General features: G+C 52.8%; 2 protein-coding genes across 21 annotated transcripts in view; one reads left to right on the forward strand and one right to left on the reverse strand.

Annotated features, from left to right (window-relative positions):
- The window catches only part of SNED1 (sushi, nidogen and EGF like domains 1), a 98,838-nt gene that overhangs the window by 24,376 nt on the left and 55,179 nt on the right, over positions 1-19,283 (forward strand). For 17 of the 19 annotated variants that reach the window (XM_057550815.1, XM_057550828.1, XM_057550813.1 and 14 more), the window contains exons 2-8: positions 6,725-7,012; positions 10,307-10,447; positions 11,087-11,249; positions 13,295-13,420; positions 13,668-13,781; positions 15,670-15,783; positions 15,875-15,988. In XM_057550815.1, the coding sequence (XP_057406798.1) occupies positions 6,725-7,012; positions 10,307-10,447; positions 11,087-11,249; positions 13,295-13,420; positions 13,668-13,781; positions 15,670-15,783; positions 15,875-15,988 (1,060 nt within the window). The remainder of the gene's footprint in view (positions 1-6,724; positions 7,013-10,306; positions 10,448-11,086; positions 11,250-13,294; positions 13,421-13,667; positions 13,782-15,669; positions 15,784-15,874; positions 15,989-19,283) is intronic. The other 2 variants (XM_057550819.1, XM_057550830.1) reach the window with 2 other exon arrangements.
- The window catches only part of MTERF4 (mitochondrial transcription termination factor 4), a 95,953-nt gene that overhangs the window by 16,470 nt on the left and 60,200 nt on the right, over positions 1-19,283 (reverse strand). The gene's annotated exons all lie outside the window — the stretch shown is intronic.

Below are 19,283 nucleotides of genomic sequence, written 5' to 3' on the forward strand. Positions count from 1 at the left end.
ACAACTTCTTTATCCATTCGTCTGTTGATGGGCATTTAGGTTGCTTCCATGACCTGGCTATTGTAAATAGTGCTGCAATGAACATTGGGGTGCATGTGTCTTTTTGAATTATGGTTTTCTCTGGGTATATGCCCAGTAATGGGATTGCTGGGTCATATGGTAGTTCTATTTTTAGTTTTTTAAGGAACCTCCATACTGTTCTCCATAGTGGCTGTATCAATTTACATTCCCACCAACAGTGCAAGAGGGTTCCCTTTTCTCCACACCCTCTCCAGCATTTGTTGTTTGTAGATTTTCTGATGATGCCCATTCTAACTGGTGTGAGGTGATACCTCATGGTAGTTTTGATTTGCATTTCTCTAATAATTAGTGATGTTGAGCAGCTTTTCATGTGCTTCTTGGCCATCTATATGTCTTCTTTGAAGAAATGTCTATTTAGGTCTCCTGCCCATTTTTGGATTGGGTTGTTTGTTTTTTTAATATTGAGCTGCATGAGCTGTTTATATATTTTGGAGATTAATCCTTTGGCCATTGATTCATTTGCAAATATTTTCTCCCATTCTGAGGGTTGTCTTTTCATCTTGTTTATGGTTTCCTTTGCTGTGCAAAAGCTTTGAAGTTTCATTAGGTCCCATTTGTTTATTTTTGTTTTTATTTCCATTACTCTAGGAGGTGGATCAAAAAATACCTTGCTGTGATTTATGTCAAAGAGTTTTCTTCCTATGTTTTCCTCTAAGAGTTTTATAGTGCCCGGTCTTACATTTAGGTCACTAATCCATTTTGAGTTTATTTTTGTGTATGGTGTTAGGGAGTGTTCTAATTTCATTGTTTTACTTGTAGCTGTCCAGTTTTCCCAGCACCACTTATTGAAGAGACTGTCTTTTCTCCATTGTATATCCTTGCCTCCTTTGTCATAGATTAGTTAACCACAGGTGTGTGGGTTTATCTCTGGGCTTTCTATCCTGTTCCATTGATCTATATTTCTGTTTTTGTGCCAGTACCATATTGTCTTGATTACTGTAGCTTTGTAGTATAGTCTGAAGTTAGGGAGTCTGATTCCTTCAGGTCCATTTTTTTCCCTCAAGACTGACTGCTTTGGCTATTCGGGGTCTTTTGTGTCTCCATACAAATTTTAAGATTTTTTGTTCTAGTTCTGTAGAAAATGCCATTGGTAATTTGATAGGGATTCCATTGAATCTGTAGATTGCCTTGGGTAGTATAGTCATTTTCACAATATTGATTCTTCCAATCCAAGAACATGGTATATCTCTCCATCTGTTGGTATCATCTTTAATTTCTTTCATCTGTGTCTTACAGTTTTCTGCATACAGGTCTTTTGTCTCCCTAGGTAGGTTTATTCCTAGGTATTTTATTCTTTTTGTTGCAGTGGTAAATGGGAGTGTTTCCTTAATTTCTCTTTCAGATTTTTCATCATTAGTGTATAAGAATGCAAGAGATTTCTGTGCATTAATTTTGTATCCTGCTACTTTACCAAATTCATTGATTAGCTCTAGTAGTTTTCTGGTGGCATCTTTAGGATTCTCTATGTATAGTATCATGTCATCTGCAAACAGTGACAGTTTTACTTCTTCTTTTCCAATTTGTATTCCTTTTATTTCTTTTTCTTCTCTGATTGCCGTGGCTAGGACTTCCAAAACTATGTTGAATAATAGTGGTGAGAGTGGACATCCTTGTCTTGTTCCTGATCTTAGAGGAAATGCTTTCAGTTTTTCACCATTGAGAATGATGTTTGCTGTGGGTTTGTCATATATAGCCTTTATTATGTTGAAGTAGGTTCCCTCTATGCCCACTTTCTGGAGAGTTTTTATCATAAATGGGTGTTAAATTTTGTCAAAAGCTTTTTATGCATCTATTGAGATGATCATATGGTTTTTATTCTTCAATTTGTTAATATGGTGTATCACATTGATTGATTTGCGTATATTGAAGAATCCTTGCATCCCTGGGATAAATCCCACTTGATCATGGTGTATGATCCTTTTAATGTGTTGTCGGATTCTGTTTGCTAGCATTTTGTTGAGGATTTTTGCATCTATATTCATCAGTGATGTTGGTCTGTAATTTTCTTTTTATGTAGTATCTTTGTCTGGTTTTGGTATCAGGGTGATGGTGGCCTCATAACAACTTCTTTGTCCTTTTTTCCTTTTTGCACCTCTGACCTTAAATTTCCTTTTACTTGAATTTCTTTTAGTGTGGGTCAGCTAGAAGACCACACCAGTCCTATTCCCATTAGAATTTCTTTTAGTAGGGGTCTGCTATTTATTTATTTATTTATTTATGAATTATTTGTATGGATTATCTTTATTTGGCCTTCAGCAGTAATGGATATTCTATCTCAGTATAAAACTTTATGTTGGCAGTTTATATATCTGTCAGCATATTGAAGATATAATTCCACTGTTTTTCTAGCTCCCATTGTTGCTTATGAGAAGTCAGCTGTCAGTTTACCTGTAATGCCCTTAATGGTAATTTATCTGTTTTCTCCTTTTAAGATTGTCTGCTTGTCATTGACTTTCTGCATTTCCAGCATTTGTTTTCTATAGCTTTGTTTTTGTTTTTTCCAAGTAGGGAATCACTGGGATTATTGAATATACAATCTGATGTCTTTCATCAGTTCTTGAAATTTCCCAACTATTGCATTTGTATCTCTTTGCCTTCTGTTGCTCCATATCATACATTTGGCCATGTTACTGTTTCCCATATTCCTGATCTTTTCTTCATTTTCCACCTTTTTGTCTCTGTTCTAAATTGCAGATCATTCCTTCTGACCTGTCTTCTAGTTCCAGTTCACTCACTCTTTCTTTAGTTCCATCACACCTGCTCTTAAATGTCTAATTTAAACAGAAATTCTCTTAGTTTAGTGCTAGAATTTCTACTTAGTTCTTTTAAATGGGTTTTAAAAAATAATTTCCAATCCTGATGATTTTTTAATAAAATTTTGTATTGTGGAAAATATACATAATATAAAATTGACCATCTTAACCATGTTTACGTGTAAGTTCAGTGTCATTAAGGACATTCATGTTGTGTAGCCATCACCACCATCTCTCTCCAGAACTCTTTTCATCTTGCAAAACTGAAAGTCTATATCCATTAAACACTACTTCCCCCATTCCCCTTCCCCTTGGCAACCACCATTCTACTTTCTGTCTTTATGATTTTTGACTACTCCAGGTACCTCATATAAGTGAAATCACACAGCATGTGTCCCTTTGTGACTGGCTATTTCATTTTGCATAACATCTTCAAGGTTCATCCATGTTGTAGCATGTGTCAGAATTTCCTTCCTTTTTAAATAATATTCCATTGTATACATATATCACATTTTGCTTATTCTTTCATGCTTTGATGGAACTTTGGTTGTTTCCACCTTTCAGCTGCTGTGAATAATGCTGCTATGAACATGGGTATACAAATATCTTTTCAAGACCCTGCTTTTAATTCTTTCTGGTATTGTTGTGGATTAAATTGTGTCCCTCAAAATTTATATGCTGAAGTCCTAACCCCGAATGTGATTGTATTTGGAGAAAGGATCTTTAGGGAGGTAATTGAGGTTAAATGAGGTCATAGGGGTGGGGCCCTAATCCAATAAGAAGATGAAGAGACACCAGAAAGCTCTCTCCTTCCTCGTGTGCACACAGAGGAAAGGCCCTGTGAGGACAGAGCAAGAAGGCAGCCATCTACACACCAGGAAGAGAGGCCTCACTAGAAACCAACCCTAGTGGCTCCTTGATATTGGACTTCTAGCCTCCAGAACTGTGGGTAAATACATTTCTGTTGTTTAAGCCACTCAGTGTGCAGCATTTTTTATGGCAGCCCTATCAGACTAGTACAGATATATACCCAGAAGTAGAATTACTGGATCATGTGGTAATTCTATTTGTAGTTTTTTTGAGAAACTGCCTGCCTACTGTTTTCCACAGTGGCTGCACCATTTTACATTCCCACCAACAGTGCACATGGGTTCCAGCTTTTCGACATCCTCACCAATGCTTGTAATTTTCTGGCTTTTTAAAAAAATAGTAGCCATCCTAATGGGTGTAACGTGGTGGCTCACTGTGGCTTTGATTTGCATTTCTAATGATTAGTGGCGTTGAGTATATTTTCATGGGCTTGTTGGTCATTTGTATGTCTTCTTTGGAAAAACGTTTATTCAAGTCCTTTTCCCATTTTTTTAATCAGGTTTTTTGGCTTTTTGTTGTTGTTGAGTTGTAGGAGTTTACTATATATTCTGGCTATTAATCCCTTATTAAATATATGATTTGCAAATATTTTCTCCTATGTGTGGATGACGTTTTCACTCTGGTGAAGGTGTCTTTTGATGCACAAAAGGTTTTCATTTGGATGAACTCCAGTTTGTCTATATTTTCTTTTGTTGCCTGTGCCTTTGGTGTCATTGCCAAAGCCAGTGTTGTGAAGTTTTTGCCCTATGTTTTCCTATGAGTTTTATGTTTTTAGCTCTTATATTTAGGCCCTTGATCCATTTCAGTTAATTTTTGTAAATGGTGTTAGGTAAGGGGCTGACTTTATTCTTTCACATGTGGATATCCAATTTTCCCAACACCATTTGTTGAAAAGACTGTCCTTTCTCCATTGAATGGTCTTAGCACCCTTGTTGAAAATCATCTGACCATATATATGAGGGTTTCTTTCTGGGCTCTCTGTTCTATTCCATTGATCTATCTGTCTGTCTTTGTGCCAGTGCCACACTGTTTTGATTACTGTAGCTTTGTGATAAGATTTGAAATCAGAAAGTATAAGTCCTCCAATGTTGTTCTTCTTTTTCAAGATTATTTTGGCTAGTCTCTTGATGAAATTTTAAAGCTGGCATTTTATTTCTTTGAACATAGTAAACTTCATTATTTTATAGTCTGTGTCTGATAATTCCAGTATCTGATGTTTCTCTTATTTCTGCTTATTCCTGTTAGCAGTGTCTCGCTTCCTTGTGTGCCTGGTTATCTTTGACTGTGTCCTGGAATTTGTATTTGAACAAATGTTTACAGGAATAACTTGAGGCCTAAGATGATACATCTTGCTCCAGGGAGGGTTTTTCTTTACTGCTGCCTGGAACCTAGGGGTGCTCCCTGTCAGGAATCACCTTAATCTGTTCCAGGCTCGAAGTGCCTGGATGGCCCAGATGAAGGGAAGGTGGAGTGTACATCTGCATAAGGACCACTTACTTTGGGTTCACCCTGATTATGAGGGGGGGGCCTTAGAGGTCCCAGCTTAATGTGGGGGTTATCAGGTTCCTCACCTTGAGCTAGCCCCGAGTTTTGGCATTTATCTCTTTCCCTTCGTGAGGCTACAAAAATTACAGGTCTGTCGTGCAGCTGTGGCTTTTACATCTGCAGATGCACTCACTCAGGGGGAAAGGAGCTTTGAGTACTGGGCTCACCTCCAGTCTCTTCTTGTCCAAGATTTGGAATTGAAATATGCTCCCTTGTTCACTCTTTGGTGCCTTTAAGAAGAGAGGTGTATTGGGCTTCCCTGGTGGTGCAGTGGTTAAGAATCCACCTGCCAATGCAGGGGACACGGGTTCGAGCCCTGGTCCGGGAAGATCCCACATGCTGCGGAGCAACTAAGCCCTTGCGTCACAACTACTGAGCCTGCGCTTTAGAGCCCGCAAGCCACAACTACTGAAGCCTGTGTGCCACAACTACTGAAGACCGCACGCCTAGAGCCTGTGCTCCGCAACAAGAGAAGCCATCACAATGAGAAGCCCGCGCACCGCAACAAAGAGTAGCCCCCACCCTCAGCAACTAGAGAAAACCCGCACGCAACAGCGAAGACCCAATGCAGCCAAAAATTAAATAAATGAATAAATAAATAATTTTATAAAAAAAAAAGAAGAGAGGTGTATTTATCTGCCTTTTTGGTTGGTGTGGATTACAGAGCCTGCCCTCACCTGAAGGGTCATTTCTAAAAGCACGGTCTGACCACAGTCTTCCCAGGATAAATCGTGATGGTCTAGAGCCGACTCTGTGATCATTAATCCACTCAACCCTGCCCAGCACCCCGTGAGGCCAGAATGAGTGCCCATCCTACAGGTGAAACGCCAGAGCACAGAGAGGCAAAGCCTAACCTGCCTGGTGGCTGCATAGCTAGAGAGTGGCAGGGTCAACGCTAGAACCAGCTGTGTGTGACCACAAAGATGCGCTCCACCTCCTGTGCTCAGGGGCCTTCTGGGGCTCCACTACCTGGAGTCCTGAGCACAGGTGCCCCGCCTGGCCATCGAGGCCCTCCCAGCCTCCCCTGTCCACAGTGGTCCCAGCCCATCCCCACCCCTGCTCGGCAAGCATGCCTCCTGCTCACCCTTCCCGACCTGGCTCAGAGGCTGGGACTGCCCTGCCCTCCTGCGGCCCCTGATGGGAGTCGGACCAAGGAGCTGGGGCCACTGGGCAGGTCTGAGCCCCCTACCACCCAAAGCCAGGGCCCACACTGGGGGATCCCCACCCCACACTGGCAGCCCCGGGCCAGGCACTCTGCAGGGCACCGTGTACAGCCAACAGGTCAGAGCCTGTGCCCTGAGCCACGGCCGGTGCGGGAGGGGTTGGAACAGGCCCAGGGATCCCGAATCCAGGCCCAGGAACTGTCAGGCCACCCTGACAATACCCTGCCGCAGGCTGGCTCAGCCTGAGAGGGCGCCCGGGGTGAGGCTGGGAAGGCCCCCACCTGGCCCCTCTCTGGCTTTCTGCCCTGACAGGTGAACAACAATGGGATCATCTCCTTCCTGAAGGAGGTCTCGCAGTTCACGCCGGTGGCCTTCCCCATCGCCAAGGACCGCTGCGTGGTGGCGGCCTTCTGGGCGGACGTGGACAACCGGCGTGCAGGCGACGTGTACTACCGGGAGGCCACCGACGCAGCCACGCTGCGCAGGGCCACAGAGGACGTCAGGCGCTACTTCCCCGAGCTGTCCGGCTTCTCCGCCGCCTGGGCGCTCATAGCCACCTGGTACCGCGTGACCTTCTTCGGAGGCAGCTCCTCCTCCCCCGTGAGTGTTCCGTCCTGGGGCAGGGAGGACATCCATCTGGGGCCCAGGGTCTCCCTCCAGGGCCCCCTGCCTTGCTGAGTGGGCCAGACGTAATCCCTGGGCTTCGTGCCCAGAGGGGACAGCTGGGCCCAGGGGCGGAAGCCACTCGCTCGCCCAAGGTCACAGGGCCAGGCTGGAGGGGGGTGGAGCCTGGGCCTCCTGGAAACCACGCGCGTCCAGGGAAGCGCCACGTGCCCCAACACAGCCCTTCACGCACTCGGGGGACGCGGATGGTCTGTGTTAGAAGCTTTCCGTTTGGAACGGGTCAGTACTCAAAGGGGTAAATGGGAAGTTTATTCCGTTTAATACCTTATTCCTTGATAACGCCAAACGGCCACAGCGAAAGTCCAGAATAACTGACCACTTTACCCAGCGTGGTCAGTGTGGTGGTGGACAGATCCCCAGTGAGGACGGCATAGCCCCTCCGGCAGCAGATGCGTGACCGGCACCTCCTGCGGCCAGGCCCGCGATGGGTGCTGGGTCACAACCGCATGGGACAGAGGGCGGCTCTCTAGAGAAAAGCACTGGGGAGCGGGCGGCCTTTCAGGACAGTATGTCCACACATTTAATACACATTCCTTTAGGGGCACGGCTGGGGCAGGCAGTGTTCTGGGCTCTGGGGAGGCGGCCCCAGACAGCACAGGACACGCCTCTCCCGTGGGGCACACTCTAGCAGGGGGGACACCAGCGACCACGTAACAGGGACGCCACGCCAGCAGGACGTGGGCTCTCCCTGATACTGTGCAAGCGTGGGGGCCCGGCTCGGCCACATGGGGGAGGTTTGGAGCTGGAGGGAATGGAGGGAGGGCCCAGCACAGCCGTTAGGGTGGCTGTGAGCACACTGGGCTGAGGAGGGGAGAGAAGCAGCGAGGGCGGTGCCCGGTCTCCCATCACAGGCACGGGGTGGGAGGGGTGGGGACGGGTGGCAGACGGGCTCGGTCCTAGATGTGCTGAGCAGAGCCCGGAGTCCCCAGCCACGGCGGCTCAGGTGGGGACGGGGAGGGGAGGGACGCGCAGGTGGTGAGGCTCACGAATCCCCCAGCCTCCAAGAGGCAAAAGAGAAGCAAGCTGGTTGTCAGGTGCCTTGCGAGAGTGACCGTCACGGTTGGGGGTTTTAACAGGAGTATGACAGCATATCAGGAAAGATGGACTTTTTCTGTAAACATTACTACGAAGAAATTTCACGACTGAACTTTCGTTCACACATAGCCCACTAACATTTTGTGTGTTTTGTTTGTTTTTTCTTATCGCCAATTTGTAAGAAAAATGTCTTTTTAACAAAAAGTAGAGAAAAAGAATCTACAGCCCCACCAGCAGGAGATAACTCCCGTTCAACATGTCCTATGGTGAATCAACCCACACGTTAAAAAATAAATAGAACCACCTGGAACGTGCTGTTTTGTGAGTGTTTCTTTCACTCAACAGTATTATGGGCACTTTCCTCATTCTTATATGTTCTTCTACATCATTTTTTATGTTATAATTTCACCTCTGCAGAGTCATTTTACCTATTACCTCTCTGCCTGGGAGGAAGGAGGCGCCCAGGGCCCCTCCTGAGCAGACAGAGGAAACCTTAACGTTCTCCCCTTTTCAAACCCAGAGATGTCAGTTCCAAAATGATTATCTTGTGAGACACAGAACCAGGATTCTAAGTTTGGGGTGGAAACCAGTCTGGGAGCTGGGAGATGGGGAAGCCCTCCCCTGGGGGCACCTGCAGGGGCAGGTCGATCAACAGAAAGTGATGGTTAAGCTTCGGGCATGTCCTCGTCCTCCTCAAACGTCTGGGCCTCATAGCTTGCAAAGCCCCTCCGCTGGCCTTGCCGACCAACCGTGGTCCTGCCCTCCTCAGACCTTCCCACTGCTCGGGCCTTCCTGCCCTCGCGCCCTCTTTGTCCTCTGAGTCCTAGCACCTGAGCTTGCCTTCCTGCAGGAGAGCGCTCGGTTTCCCTGCTGTCATCTTTCACCGTGGGACTCCCCCATGTGTGATGCCTGCGTGCCAGCCCGGCGTGGCGGCACTTGCACTCCGGTGGGCCTGCTGCCTCCATCACGGGGTGCCCCGAGGGGCGCTGCATAGCCCCCAGTGGTTCGTGAAATCATCCTGGCATGAGTTGCTAGAAGGGAGATTGCTGCCTGCGGAAGTCTGATTTCCCCTCAGAAATGTGCCCACTCATAGTTGCATAAGCCACATTCAGAAGTGCCTGTAGCCCTGCACCCCAGCCAAATGCACTATTATTTTCCTGCCTGCCAACTGTACAGGCAAGAAAGGAATGCCCCCGGTTTTTTCAGTTTTACACATCTTTGATTTCTAGTAACGGTGAATCATTGGCTAGTTGTATTCTATCGTGATGTTTCTGTTCACACCCTTTACCAATTTTTCTGTAATCTTTTTGTTCTTTTTCTTATTGACCCGTGGAAGTTCTACTTGAATTAAAGATATCACCAGTTTTTCTGCTGTGTATGTTATAAACACACTTTTCACTTCACTCTTTGCCATTCAGCTTGATCTCATGACACGTTTTTATGTCCAGAAGTTCTTGTAGTCGAATGTATACATCTCCTTTTTGGTTTCTGCAGTTTTAACAAATGTCAGGCTTAAAAGTCCTTCCCTAGATGTTCTACATATCCGCCTACATTTTCCTCTAGGCCAACGACAGCCTCATTTACAACCTTACTCGATTTGGGATTTATTTTCATAAGAGATATAAAGCTCCAATTTAATTGTTTTTCAGAGTTTCCTATTTGTCCCACGATCATTTCTTAAACAATCTCACCCTTTGCCCATTCTGAAATAGCACCTCTTATGTATACACTGCCCACTAATATTTTCATGGAGGATTCCATGAAAACCAAAAAACATAATAATAAAAAACTGCCTTTCCTTCTCTTCCCTTTTTATCTTTCCCCTTTTTCCTTTTACTTTTCTGTTCGTCTCACACGAGGCGAGTTTGTGGATTTGGCCAGGTGGTCTCGAACCCTCTGTGCCCCAGACCCACGGAGGAAACTGTCTGCTCCTGGCGTCCGCGGCCTCCACAGCCCCTCGGCGGGCTTCACTCGCTCACCACGCATCAGATTACTGGGGGGACAGGCACTGGGGACACAGCGGAGGACGGAGGCCGAGGTCATCGGGGCCTCCCTGTGCCTGACCATCTCGCTGGGGAAACAGAGGAGGGACGAGCGGGCGACAGCAGTGTGGGCGGGGCGGGGTCTGTGGGTGGAGACGGGGGCGCAGGCCCCGCTCAGGCCCCTCCTTGGCAGGTCAACACGTTCCAGATTGTGCTCATCACCGACGGCAAGCTCTCCTTCACCATCTTCAACTACGAGTCCATCACGTGGACCACGGGCACGCACGCCAGCAGCGGGGGCGACGCCGCTGGTCTGGGGGGCATCGCGGCCCAGGTAGGGCCCCTGCTCCCCACGGCTGGGACTGTCACGAGCTGATAAGGCAGGTGGCCGCCCCCCCCCCTTCCCCCAGTGCTGTGCAGAGGCCTCTCCCAGCCCAGAACCACAGAAACATTCTCGGACCAAAGCACCTTTTTCCTGACCCACACGGCCGGCCCTACAGGGCCAGCTGCAGCTGGGACAGAGTTCTGCGTGCGCTGTGGCCTGGGGTGGCCTGGCCCGTGGCCTGAGGGACAGTGGGCGGCAGAAAATCCCAGGTGTGGAGGGTGGTCAAGTGCGAGCCCCCAGGGCCTGGGAGTGCCCCTCCCCCCGCTCCAGGCCCTTTACCTTCTCCTGAGGTCACACTGGCCCTGGGACCTAGGGGAGGCCCAGGAGCCCAGGAGTGGGCGGGAAGGGGTGGGGGAGGGCTGCCAGGGCCCAACCAGGTGAGCGGCGGGAGGAACTGCTGGTTAGGGTGGGGTGGGGCGGGGCTGGGAGGCGGGGCGGGGCTGGGAGGCGGGGCGGTGAGAATGCCCCTGAATCTTCAGCTCTCCCCAGCTCACGAGGCCGCCCCCGCCGGAGGCGGGTCTCGGGGACGTTAGGGAGACCTGCGGACGCAGCCCGCACCTGCCCCCACTCTCCCCCACCCTCCCCCAGGCCGGCTTCAATGCGGGTGACGGGCGGCGCTACTTCAGCATCCCCGGCTCACGCACAGCGGACATGGCGGAGGTGGAGACCACCACCAACGTGGGCGTGCCCGGGCGCTGGGCGTTCAGAATCGATGATGCCCAGGTGCGCGTGGGGGGCTGCGGCCATACAAGTAAGAGGACAGAGAGAGCGGCTGGGGTGGCGGAGGGGCATGGATTAGGGAGGCGGGATGGCGGGGAGGGGCGGGGGAGCCCCGGGCTTCTTGGGGGCGCACGGCCCCGCCCACCTCGGCTCCTCTCCCCCGGGCTCACCCCTGAGCCTCCGTCTCCCCCTGGGAGGCCTTCCTGCCTCTGCTGAGGGGCAAGGGTTTGCTGGAGACCACGGTTTGAAGTGTGAAGGCGTGTAAGGGGGAGGAGCTGGGGTCACATTCCCACCCAGGGAATCCTGGGCATCCCTGGGTGGCCTCCTGCGTCCTCAGGACCACCTGGGAGGCAGGCCCTCTTTTCACCCATTTTGCTGCCTTGCTTCTTGGTGGGACTTCGTGCTTGTGTGACAACCTGGACATCTACCTGACAGGAGGGAGTTCCCTGACGCCCGAGGTCTTTCAGGCACAGAACACAGAGCAGACGGGAGCAGGGTCCACCCCAGGGGCGAGCGCGAGGCCTGTGGACACAGCGGGACTGGCCACAGAAGGATGTGTTCCCGGCTCTCCTGCTGTGTGGCTCTGGGTCACAGATGCTCCTGAAACCCCTGCTTATAAGCGGAGGGGGGGGGGGGGGTGGTGTCAGATGACTGGCTCAGCCGCCCCAGGATCCATGGAGTGATCCGCTGTTGATCACTCCCCCGCCAAGCCTGGAGCCAGTGAGGCTGGTGCTGGGACCTCCCCCAGAGATCGCCTCCCACCCCTGTGGGGGCCAAGGCCACCAAGAGGGGCTGCTTCTCCTGAACACTGTCCCAAGGATGAGCCCAGCGCAAGGCAGCCCACCCAGACCTGCCAGGGGAGCAGGCGCGCACCCCGGGGTGGGGGGGCTGGGGAGGGCAGGTGTGTGCCGCCCGAGGACTGGATGTGGGCCCTGGTGAGAGAGGCCCCGGGAGCCTGAGCCCACCCACTCACCAGTGTGAACGAGGGGGCGGCCCACAGGGCCAGGAGCCCAGGGGCCACTGATTTCGCCCCCCTCCCCCAGAGTGGCAACACCCGCCTGGGCTTGGAGCAGTGGTGGTTCAGGGCATGGGGACACTACTCGGTCACCACTCCTTTGCGTGGGCAGCAGAGGGGTCTGGCGCTTGCCAGCGGCCAGGGGCTTGGGTTGTGGCTGAGGGGTAAAGTGTGGGTGCAGGTGGGGACTGGTGTGAGCGGGTGTGCGTGCAGGTGTGCGTGCAGGTGTGGGTGCAGGTGTGGGTAGGTCCATGCCCCCCTGCAGAGGCTGCCGTCTGTGAGCCTGAGGAGTGGGGTCCTCAGAAGAGGGTCCAGTCAGTCCCTCGGGGACGCCGTTCCCATGTGGAGGTGCCTCTCTCCCGTCCCAAGCCTCTGCGGGGGGTAGATGGAGGAGGCCCTGCTGGGCCCTCAGAGCTCTCACGCACGGAGGCCCTGAGGAGCACGGTCCCGTGGGGTTGCGGGGGCCCGGCCCCCGTGTGTCCCCACCGCACGCTGCAAGCCCAGGAGATGGAGCCCGTGCGCGTCCGTCTGGAGTCACCAGGGAGGGAGGGTGGGTTCACACCTGAGAGGCAGGGCGTCCACACCTGGCAGTCTACCTTCTGAGAAGGGCTGGTGCTGACACGGGCTCAGGCAGGCAGCGCAACCCGCTGCAGGGCAGCCGGACGACGCGGCCTGAGCGCCGGTGTGGCTCGCTGAGTGCGCCGGTGAGGGCAGGGACGGTCCTCAAAGACACCCACAGCCTTGGTGGTGCTCGGGGCCCGAGGGCCCTTCCGGGAGCGCCCCTCTCTCCCTCCCTCCCTGGACACCAGCCCGCTCTTCCCGGGCCCTCCTAGTAACAGGAGGTCTGAAACCCTGGGACGCTCCCGCACCTGCCCACGTGTGCTCGTTCATGGCGGGTTTCGGTGGCCTTGCTCCTGCGGAGGGTGGGCCCCATGAGCTGAGCCCTGCGGGCGGCCTGTCCTCGAGGTAACGGAGACCCAGCAGCAGCAGACCTCGCAGCGCCTCCCCCGAGAGGGGCCCCCGGGGCCAGGCTGACGGCCCTGCCCTCCCTGTGTCCGCAGCCTCCGTGTGCCTGGCCCTGCGCCCCTGCCTCAATGGCGGCAAGTGCATCGACGACTGCGTCACGGGCAACCCCTCCTACACCTGCTCCTGCCTCTCGGGCTTCACGGGGAGGAGGTGCCACCTGGGTGAGTTTCTGCTGGGACCGCCCACCTGGAGGAACCCAGCAGCACAGCCGACGGCCCCAAGAGCCCCGGCCTCGGGCCTCTGTCCCCGTGGGGTGGGTGGCGTCCGGGAGGCGCCGCTGGGGGAGCCAGACACAGCAGCTCCGTGACGGTGAGCACGTGGGCGGGCTCTGCAACCACGCCGCCCCGGGCCACGGCAGGTCCTCCCCAGCGGCTCCTCCACTGAGTCCCCGGCTGCCCCGTTTTCCAGATGTGAACGAGTGTGCTTCCCACCCGTGTCAGAACGGCGGGACCTGCACGCACGGCGTCAACAGCTTCATCTGCCAGTGCCCGGCCGGCTTCGGGGGACCCACCTGTGAGACAGGTGAGAGGAACCAGGGGCTGCAGGGCCGCGGGCGTGGTCCTGCCCGACCAGGGAGTGGTGGCTAGCCTGGAGGGGGCATCAGGTCAGCGTGCCGCAGGGGGCCTGGCCCCAGGGAGGCCCGGGGGCAGGGGGGGCAGGAGCCCAGACTCCAGAGGAGAGGCCCCGCCCTGTGGGCGTGACAGGAGCACTGACCACAGCACACAGCCAAGGGTGAGGCCTCGGGACAGGGCAGGGCCTGGTTCCGGACCCGTCTCACCGCAGGCCTGCACCCCTGAAACCCTGAACCCCAGCTGCTCCCGGCAGGAGTGCAGGCTGTTTCTCTCCATCCCGGGGGTCTTACGGCCTAGATGTGGGTTGGGGTCTTTCTCAAGACCCCCTTGTTGCTTCCAAACTGCAGCCCGTACGCCCGTCTGCCACCCCGCTTCTGAGCGCGGCTCTTTGGAAGCAGTGCTTTCTCATCAGGGCTCTACCCCCTGCCCTTCGTGCAGCACCTCTGTGGGGCCCCCTCACCCTGGCCCTTCACCCACCTGGTAAAGGAAGGTGGGCGCCCCACTCCCACCCCCGTGTCACTGTGGTCAGCTGCTAGGGGAACCCAGCGGAGCCCCTTAAAATCAAAGCACGATGACCCCTGATCCCCATCCGGCTCGGCCAGATGCACTGTCCACTACATACGCCTACTGATGTGTAACCGTTATTTAGAAAAACATATAGCACGTAGTTAAATCGAGTGTGTACAAGTAACAACCGCACCAATGTCTCAATCTAGGAAAACCATTTCTAATGGAGACTTGTGGCCACAGGGAATGTTTTAAAGTCTTTAACTCTGGTGTGTACACACGTGTCCGGGCCGGTGGGACCCCGGGAGGCCTTGGGGCCAGGGCCTTGGCCTCCGCATGGCCACCGCGGCAACACCCATGCATACCAGCCCCCGGTCCCCCATGAGGCTCTCCGGTCTCAGGACCCACCTCGGCCCCCAGAGCCCATGACAGCAGGGATGCCAGGCAGAGTCCAGCAGGGACGTGGGTACCGCTCGGCCCAAGTCTCCCCTCCCCCACCCGTGCCCAGCCCTGCCCTCTGGTGGAGTCAGGGTCCCAGAGACGAGGGTCACCGTGTGCCGTCAGCCACCAAAGCACCTCCACACCTCCCAGGGTTCAGGCCTCCTTCCTCCCACTGCCCCCCACCCTGACTCCAGGGTGGGTCGCCCGCTCTGGGGATCCCGTCTGGTTCCTGTATTGAGTCCTTTTTGGAATGAGCTGTCAGCAGGACAGGTGACATAGCTGGGGGAAGGCAGTGTCCCCCCCACCTGCTGCCAGCAGCCACCAGGTGAGGCCAGCATCCTGGGTGAGGGGCAGGCCAGAGCGCCGACAAAGGCAGGCTCCCGCCTGCTCGCTCCCACTCTGACTGGGGGCCGAGGGCCTTTGCAGGACTGTCCTTGCAGCAAGAAGCCTCGCCCACCTCAGAGCCTCACCCCAGGACCACTCAGGCCCCTCCTGCACCCCCTCAGGGCTCCATCACAGGCTGTGCCCCCCGCCCAGCTGGGAGGAATCTGTCAGCCCCAGAGCCCTGTCCTGTGATGACAGCTCTGTCACAGTCATCTGAGCAGGGGAACTGCCCAGGAGGGCGGGAGCTGGGTCCCATTCACCCCCATGTCCCCCGCCAGGCACAGGCACACCCTCCCTCCTCCCCAGGTCTGCTGAAATAAACCCAATTCAGACAAGCTTTCAGTGCCGGTGGGCTGGGACTGCCCTGGTCCTCCAGGGCCCGATGCCCTCAGACGGCCAGATCCACCCGTGCTGCAGCCCGAGATGTCAGGAATGGGGCTGAGCGGGAGCCCCTGGGGCCACCACAGCCGGGGATCCAATGGCCTTCCACCCCTCTGGGCTTGTAGCGCAGTCTCCATGTGACGCCAGAGAGTGCGAGAACGGCGGCTGGTGTCAGGCGGGGGGCGGCTCGGCGGTGTGCGCGTGCGCAGCCGGCTACACGGGCGCAGCCTGCGAGACGGGTGAGTGTGCCCTCGGGTGGGAGCAGGGGCGCAGGGTGCCAGGTGGCCAAAGGCTGGCACAGAGCCGAGCACCCGCCTCTGCCGCCCCCAGATGTGGACGAGTGCGGCTCTGACCCCTGCCTGAACGGAGGGTCGTGTGTCGACCTGGTGGGGAATTTCACCTGCCTTTGTTCAGAGCCCTTCGAGGGACCTCGCTGCGAGACAGGTAACGGCCATGTGCCCGAAGCCCCCCACCGGTGACAGCAGTCAGCTGCCCCCTTTCCCTCTCGGGGGTGGGGAGGTCTGGTCTGAGCTCTGCCGTCCACATGCTGGGTAAGGCTGAGCGAATCTGTTGCCCTCTCTGGGCCTGGTCTCCATCTGGAAAATGCAGGCATGGGTGACCACACTCCCAAGGCTCCTCTCCCGACTCAGGAGATTCTTGGCTGTTTAACGTCCCTCCTTCCTACCCCAGACCCTTCGCCGTGCTAGGGAACAAGCCATGGGCGTCAGAAGGAAAGCTGATCTCTCCTACAAGTGATGAAGCCTGCTAGCTTCTGTTCTATTGCATACTGTTTTAAACGCTGGTTAGGACTCAGTAGGTCAGTTAAAAGACCCACAGAGTCAATTCGGGGCTTTAGCACCTGACATCGCCTTACCTCCCATGGCTTTGGTCCCCGAGCCGACAAAAGCTGTGCTTGCATCTCCCCAGTGGGGGAGCGCTCAAGACAAACTCATCGGATTTGCTCCGAGTCTCAAAACCTAAGAAGGATATTAGGTTCTACCCATAAGTAAGACGCGGATGGACGCTGTGCCCTCCGTTGGTCTTTGGCCGGATGGCCACACGCAGGGCGGGCTGTGTCCTGAGGCGATGGTGAGGCTTCGCGGTGCAGAGGGCAGGAGGGTGGCAACCTCACCTGTTGCCTGAAATCATCGTGATGTGTCACGTGATTGCCTAGATTGTTATCCAAGTATCCGTGTATTTAACTAAACTCACGTCAGAAAACAGATAAGTGATTTAAAAAGATTTTGCAAAGAAACCATGTTTTGTATGAAGAATAATGCAAATGAAAGCAAACAATAAGAAACAACCGACTTGTCTACCCCAATACAAGCCCATTAGCCACATTACACATACAGCAGGAAGCTGGCCAAAAGTTGGAGATGATAAAAAAGAGTATCTAGCCTTCTGTTTATGGCCCACAAGGATTACCTGCCCTGGGAACTTCCCTCTCACCGTCAACAACAAGAAAACCAGACAAAATATATGAAACAACTGTTTTCAGCCGTTGGACGGCAGAAAGCAGAGGGCTGTCATCCCTGAGAGAAGGGAGTGAAGTGGGGTGAGCCCTACAAGTGCCCCAAGGCTGCCTCGGAGCCGTTTTCGGGCCGCCGGGCCGGGCCAGGGAGGGATCCACACTCCAGCAGCTCCTCTGAGTCTCTGGGTCAAGGAGACAGAGATTCAAATTCAGTGGCTGGAATTTGGGGGGATAATACCAGCAAGGACAGAACTACTGAGAGGGGAAGGGGTAAGGGGAGAGAGCACGAGATCGGCTCTGGAGATCTGCAGGGGGACCCCTTGAATGTGGGTCGGGTGAAATCTACTGGGCTGGGGAAGAACCACTGGGAGTGGTGAGTCAGACAATTCCTGGAACTCAGACCCGCCTGCCTACCAGCCAGAGTGGAGTGAGCTCTTCATACCCAGGGCCAATGCTGAGTAGAGTCCCCAGTGGTATCACCTTAGTAGTGGGGATAAATAAATGCTAAGCTAATGGCTAATCTGATCTGCCCCAAGAAATCTTAAAAGAAAGTTTGAAAGGATCAAACTGAGCCCAAGTAATTTAACCGTATGCCAGAATAAAATCCTGCACTCTTTAAAGGAATAATAACAGAATCCAGGACCCCAAAATACCCAACCAAAAGTTATTAGGCATACAAAGGATGAGACTATATGACCCACAGCCAGAAGTCAAATAGATCAATAGAAACAGTGGCCAGAGATGACAGAATCAGCAAGTACAAATGTTCAGTTGTCCATCATGAACATGCACCATATGTTCAAGACTGTTGAGGGAAAAAGACATAATGAGAAGTAGAAGATATAAAAAAAGAAGCTTCTAGAGATGAAAAATATAATATCTGAATTTTAAAAATACACTGGACGCTGTTAACAGCAGGTTAAGACACCACAGAAGGAAAAATCCATGACCTTGAAGAGAGAAATGGAAGCAGTTCAACATGCAGCCCAGAGAGAGTAAGATGAAAGGACAGCACCTGCTCAGGGGCCTGTGCACGGACACCGTGCAGGCTGGCAGGTGTGTACTTGGAGGGCCGGAAATGAGGGAGGGGGCTGCAGGGGTGCAGAAAAAGTATGTGAAGAAACAACAGCCAAACAGTTCCTAAGTCTGCTGAAAATGAAAACCACACAATCCCAGAAAAACATGAGGAGAACCGTGTGAAGCCACATCATGAGCAAGTTGCTGAAAACCAATGACAGAGAAAACCTTAAAAGTAGCCAGAGAGAAAAGACAGAATGTCCGCAGCCTCCTTGTCAGAGACAGTGCAGGCCGGGAGACAGTGGGACAGCACCCGCAAAGCATGAAAGAAAGAAGCTGTCAACCTAGTGCTATATACCCAGCAAAACTCTTCAAAAATTCAGGTGAAATAAAGATTTTTCAGGGCTTCCCTGGTGGCACAGTGGATGAGAATCTGCCTGCCAATGCAGGGGACACGGGTTCGAGCCCTGGTCTGGGAAGATCCCACATGCCGTGGAGCAACTAGGCCCGTGAGCCACAATTACTGAGCCTGCACGTCTGGAGCCTGTGCTCTGCAACAAGAGAGGCCGCGATAGTGAGAGGCCCACGCACCGCGATGAAGAGTGGCCCCTGCTTGCCGCAACTAGAGAAAGCCCTCACACAGAAACAAAGACCCAACACAGTCATAAATAAATAAATAAATACTTTAAAAAAAAGAAAAAGAGGGCTTCCCTGGTGGCGCAGTGGTTGAGAATCTGCCTGCTAATGCAGGGGACACGGGTTCGAGCCCTGGTCTGGGAAGATCCCACATGCCACGGAGCAGCTGGGCCCGTGAGCCACAATTGCTGAGCCTGCGCGTCTGGAGCCTGTGCCCCGCAACGGGAGGGGCCGCGATGGAGAAAGGCCCGCGCACCGCGATGAAGAGCGGTCCCCGCACCGTGATGAAGAGTGGCCCCCGCTTGCCGCAACTGGAGAAAGCCCTCGCACGAACCGAAGACCCAATACAGACAAAAATAAATTAATTAATTAATTAAAAAGAAAATCCTTAAAAAAAAAAAAAAAAAAAAGAAAAAGATTTTTCAGACAGCAAAACAGAGAATTCATCACCAGCATATATGCATTACAAGAAATGTCTTTTCGACAGAAGAAAAATGGTCCCTGATGAAAATCTGGATCTACACAAAGGAATGAAGAGTTCTAGAAATGGTAAATATATGGGTAAAAATAAAAGACTTTTCTTCTTACTTGTTAATCTTTTTAAAGATATTT

The sequence above is a fragment of the Balaenoptera acutorostrata genome, chromosome 8, assembly GCF_949987535.1.
Source record: "Balaenoptera acutorostrata chromosome 8, mBalAcu1.1, whole genome shotgun sequence".
Taxonomy (NCBI): Eukaryota; Metazoa; Chordata; class Mammalia; order Artiodactyla; family Balaenopteridae; genus Balaenoptera; species Balaenoptera acutorostrata.